This window comes from Poromitra crassiceps, assembly GCF_964638095.1.
Source record: "Poromitra crassiceps genome assembly, chromosome: 2".
NCBI classification, from domain to species: domain Eukaryota; kingdom Metazoa; phylum Chordata; class Actinopteri; order Beryciformes; family Melamphaidae; genus Poromitra; species Poromitra crassiceps.
Window position 1 is genome coordinate 62028622 of NC_139624.1, and position 5594 is coordinate 62034215.

At 44.1% G+C, this 5594-nt stretch overlaps 1 protein-coding gene across 1 annotated transcript; it reads left to right on the top strand.

Annotated features, from left to right (window-relative positions):
- Nucleotides 1-1696: 1696 nt before the first annotated feature.
- On the top strand, nucleotides 1697-4593 carry nanog (nanog homeobox; the record flags this gene model as incomplete). The annotated part of the gene is made up of 4 exons (XM_083662642.1): nucleotides 1697-2117; nucleotides 2852-3222; nucleotides 3464-3658; nucleotides 4207-4593. 4 exons carry the CDS (start codon nucleotides 1697-1699, stop codon nucleotides 4591-4593), a joined length of 1374 nt encoding a protein of 457 aa, XP_083518768.1.
- Nucleotides 4594-5594: the final 1001 nt, after the last annotated feature.

A 5594-nucleotide genomic window follows, 5' to 3' on the forward strand; every position in this document is an offset into this window, starting at 1 on the left:
CACAAGTTAAACTCCAGTGTGTTCTGAAGCCTGCTGCTAGGGGAAATGTGATAACTTTCCAAGTACAAAACATTCTGTTGAATTCCTATCCTAGTCCATGGTTCAAATGAAAAATAGGGATTAGGATTGTAGTTATTTCAAAAAATCTATAGATTATAGAAAGGTGTAATGCCAGTAATTGTAACAATTGAGGCCAGCTGAGAAGTATCAGTCACGGGTTCATAAACTATATTTATACATGGAACCAATATATTTAGTTATATTGCTCTGACTGGGACTGGGGGAACCAGAGGACCTAAGCCTATAGGGTTAGGGAAAACAGATATACTGTAACCATATATGCTGTCATGACCATTGTGTCATGTTTACTTACTTATTATTGTTTACTTACTTATTATGACATTATTTTTTAATAAGTAGCCTATATTTGCACAGCCCCTTTTGTGCAGACACACAGACACACAGTTATGTTTAATGTGTGGAAGCTGATCGTGTTGTTTCGGAGATGTGAGGGTAAATGTAAAATGATTAAATACACTGACATCAAACAGCAGGTTAGACTGTGGTTAGCATTTAGAATGCCCCCTGCCGAGTCACGTTTGTGAAGCAAGAGATCCACATGATCAAGATGGCATGCAAAATAGATGTATATCTTTAACCCAGCATTATGTTTGCTCCTAAAACATTGTCCCATGTTCTTAGTGTTCAGTCCACAATCTTGTGAAAATAAAAATTGCACCTCTAGTAAACTAAGCCTCTCTAAAAGCTGGGAAAGCAAATCTCTGGATGGCAAATGAGGTTTTGGGCCATAACGGAGTGTCACACTGTCAGCAGGCGCCCTGAAATAACACTGAACATAGGCCTTTTACAGCATAATAGTGCTGATAACGTGTGGAGATGAGTATCCTCTTCATCCATTTTTTTTGTCACAGGCTAAAACATCCAGATTAAGAAGCACTTTGAGAAGGAGTAGCCTAAAATATCTATACTGTGTCAAAGCCCTATGTCAAAGCTAGCCCACTGGAATTAAGGGGAATATATTCACCAGACTATATTCCACCTAAGCCAGTGGAAGACGACATGAAACTTTTATCAGTGGTTTTTACAGAGACCACTGCTTCAGTTGCTATAAGTATAAGACAATCGTAAATTCTTCAAAACAAATGACCTAGTGTGGTGCAGTTTTAAATTTAGGCTTATGTCTATTTGTGGTCAAGTAGCCTACACAAATATTTCATCTTCAGCAATGTTCCTCTCCTACTCATACCACAGAGTGTTTGTTGATAGTTGTTGACCTTGCTTTGGCAATATATAGTACTGTATTTCTTGCCAACAAACACCTTGAATTGGATTGAGTGCTTAATTTGAATGGAGGTGATCAGTGAAGTGGTGCTATGGGCGGTCTGAGCGTGAATAAGAGACAAGATTGGCTGAAATCAAAACGCCCACCTACATCCTCAACCACACCCACACACATCTTTATAAACAGCATGTGGATGGCGCGCGCTATTTTGAAAGTGAATTAGCGCGGAGGAAACCTCTCTTATTTCGTCAGACTCTGGACATTTTTCGCTCACTTGCCACTGCTTAATATCTACAGGACTGTCGTGCTCAAGTGTGAGCAGTTTTACCTGAACTTAGGGCTCGTTTCAAAGTATTTCTTTTACATCTCCGCCCCTGCAAAGCAACTGTAGAAATGGCAGACTGGAAGCCGCAGTTAAGCTACAACTACAACGCAGCTTACCATGCCTATGCTGCCTACGGCCTCATGTACCAAGCAGGGCATGTCGAACAGAACCACGGTAACCTGACTGGCTGGGGCGAGGCCGGGGCGACCGAGCTGGCGAACTACAACCCCGGGATGACCCAGGCCTACTACACCGCCACCTCCAGGAGCCAACACCGCGAAGAGTCTCCGCCCCAGAGCCCCGAGCAGCACGCAGTGAGCAGCCACCACGGTCACTACCCGGGCTCAGGGGTCGTCTACCTCGGTGACACCCAAGCAGGCCGCCTCCTCCTGGCCGGACCACACCGTGCTGCGTACGCGACACGGGAGAACGAGACCAGACGTGCCGGTAGCGATTCACCGAGTGACTCGGAGGCGCACACCTCCCCAGGTATGTAATGTAGCGCTTGGCTAACGAGGAGCTAATGTAAAGCTAACACCTGCCCTTGTAATAGACATCGCAGTTGTTGCAACTCCCACACGATTATTAGGAATTTAGAAACTTTCCACATCCTTACGTTTACCGGGTCGCTGCCACATGCGAGTATTTCGCTTTCTAGTAGTATCACCCATGTCCAATTCAAAGCCATCTTGCAGATTCTTGGTTTTGAAAAGGGTTTTGAAATATCCCGCCGCCGGTAACTATGGCAGTAACCTCCTCCTTGGTGTGCAGAGAGAGAGAGAGAGCACGAGCTTGGTAGAGGTATGTGGCGACATCTCGTGATGGATTTTGAGAACTCTCCCCCTTTTTTATGAGTTTCAATGGATCCCCCCAAAAATGAGAAGTTCGCACAGTCAGAGATATAAGACGATTTCAACGCAACAACATAAACATTCAACAACAACAACAACATAAACAAGTTCCAAACGGTTCCCTACCAACACAATCTGTGAAAATCATCTATCAGAATTATTATTTCTGATCAGATGGTTCAATCTCCTGAATTTCCCCATGCACAGTAGAGCCAGACAACAAAACTTGTCCCTGGGACAAAATCAAATGTATATCCAGGTACTCATGACATAACAAAAACAGATTGCCCCAGAAAGACATCCTCTTAAAACAAATTATTAATTGCATCCCTGATGACGATCCAACAGTCACATCATTTGCTTCTCACTCAGATTCATGGAGTTCTGGCAGCAGCAGAGAAGGGAGTCTTCCTCAGGCAGACCCTGCCACGTGGGCCAAGAACGATGAGATGGACAACAGGAGCCCTGATGCCAGGGAGGATGCCTCCAACTCTCTCATCGAGGAGCCGCAAACCTTCACTATCACAGGGAATATGACCACCAACAACCCTAGCCCTCTACCCGTACCCATGTCTACCCCAAAGAAGACGAGCATTGCTGCTACTAACGCTAAAGGGAAGGGCAGGACAGCCTTCTCCGAGAGTCAGATGAATGCCCTCGTCCAGCGCTTCAACGTCCAGAGGTACCTGACCCCGGCTGAGATGAAAAACCTGGCAGGACTCACAGGGCTGACCTACAAACAGGTGAGGAGTTTGAGGAGGGTGTTGTAGAAGTAGTTTGTTCACGTTTGAGCACATAGTTCTTTTCAGGTTCATGTTACTTGTTCAGTTTTTAATATTTGCATGCTTCTTCTCACCCCCAACATTTTTGACAAATCTGCAGGGTGTGAAGCATGAACAAAAACATAGCTTGAATAAATGTTTAGTTTTGACATAACTTGTTTAAAGGAAAGAATAGCACTCTTACTCTTGTTGTTGTGTGTAGGTGAAGACTTGGTTCCAGAATCGAAGGATGAAACTGAGGCGGCACCAGAAGGACACCAGCTGGGTGTCTGAGCGCTACACCATCAACAAGGACAGCCCAAATCCTGCTACCATCTTCACCAACCCGACCCCACTCAACAAGGACAACACAAATCCTGCTGCCATCTTCACCAACCTGACCCCACGCATCCAAACAGTGAGTAGCTCCCAAGTAATGTGATCATTGCTCTGCATTCTGATATTATATGATTCATTAATGAAGACATATGCATGATGCATCTTTTATCCTCAACTCATCATAATGTTGTTGACATTTGGTTGTTAGACAAGTACTTATTTTACTTTATTAGTGTAATTCTCAACATGAAGGACTTGATAGTTCAGTGACATCAGATATTGCATTTTCCTTCATACTGAGAATAAAAAAAAATTAGATGTTTCTACAATTGGGAGTTTGGAGTGCATTTCCCTCTAAAGCAGACAGTTGTCCTGCCCATGTGCCCTGTTGGCCAGTAACAGAGGAACAGCAGGTTTGGACACAGAGTGACACGTCTATAATGGAGGCCTGACCACAGTGCGGTCATGGCTTTAAAGGCATGACGATACACAGCTACAAATTTACTAATATCCTAGTGCTTTTAACAATGAATGAATTGGATCTTGCATGCAGTAAAGCAGGATCTTGCATGCAGTAAAGTAGGATAGTCTGTGTAAATTCAATACTAACTACAACCTGTTATACAGTATCCGGGGGAGGCCCGTGCCCAGCTGCAGGAGCAGTACAGCCAGCAGATGAGAGGAGCGGCAACATTCAAGAAGGCGCCTCCCCAGAACCTGCCGTACTACCTGGCTGCCATGGGTGCTGCTGGCTCTGCCGCATACCCCTCCTGGTCCCCCGCCTCACTCCAGGCGGCGGCTGGCACCACCAGGCCCCAGGCAGCCAGCTGGCCCGTGACCCCAGCCATCGGTCCCTATGATTACAGCCCCAATGCGTTCAGCACAGCCAGCGGTGCCGCTGTAGCTACTACCAGCGTGCACAACACAAGTTGCGACAGCAACGATGGGGAGCCGACCCACGTCCGCAGTCCCTCGCACATGGCCACCGCCATGGTGCATAACACCAGCCAGTAGTTGCTCAGTCCGAGGCTATTGGGCATAAAAGCTGTTCCATGTAAGCTATGTTGTGTTTTGATATGCCAGTGGCGACGTTAATATTCACTCAACAAGTTTTAACAAATACTGAACCAAGCTAGTAACTGTCACTTTACGGCTGGGTGGGTGTACATATACATCCTTGTTCATACTGTTGCATACTTCTGTTTATAAGCCTTTTACTTTACCAAGCCAGTGATTATATCTTTTGAATATGTGGCTTTGTGGGTGTACATATACTTTGTGCATACTGCTGTTTTAGAAGTATTTTACTTTAAGAAGCCAGTGTTTAACTGTCATTTGAATGTGGCGGGGTGGGTGTACATATACTTTGTTCATACTGCTGTTTTGGAAGTATTTTACTTTAAGAAGCCAGTGTTTAACGGTCATTTGAATGCGGCGGGGTGGGTGTATGTATACCTTTGTTCATACTCCTGTTTTAGAAGTATTTTACTTTACCGAGTCGGTCATTAGCTGCCATTTTAATTTGTGGCTGGGTGTACATATACCATGTTCATACTGCTGTTTATAAGTATTTTACTTGTTTTATTACTCGGAAGTTTTATTTTTATACAAGAGTACTTAATATACGTTGTTTCTTCTTTGCGCTTGGTCAGTCCTGCATAGGTCCAAGTTGGATGTTTCTACCATATTACGCTTTTGGTAAACTGTCATCATGCAAAGTACTGATACTGATCTGTGTTCACATCTTAACTTAGTTTTTTTAATAAATGCAAGTTCACTTTGGCAACTTGAAATTGTCTGTTTTCATTAAAATACCAAAAAAGAATTAATGTTTTAGCATTTACAAGCCTCTGTAATCACACGGGCTCAATAACGAGGCAGTTTGCTCACTGCCATTTGGCTATAAAAAGTTGTAGCTGTAGATAAACCACTACAAAGGAATCTGACATTCTCTGAAGAGGTTAGTCTTCGAAGGAACTGAACCCAGAACTGTTCACTGGCAAATCATTGTAATA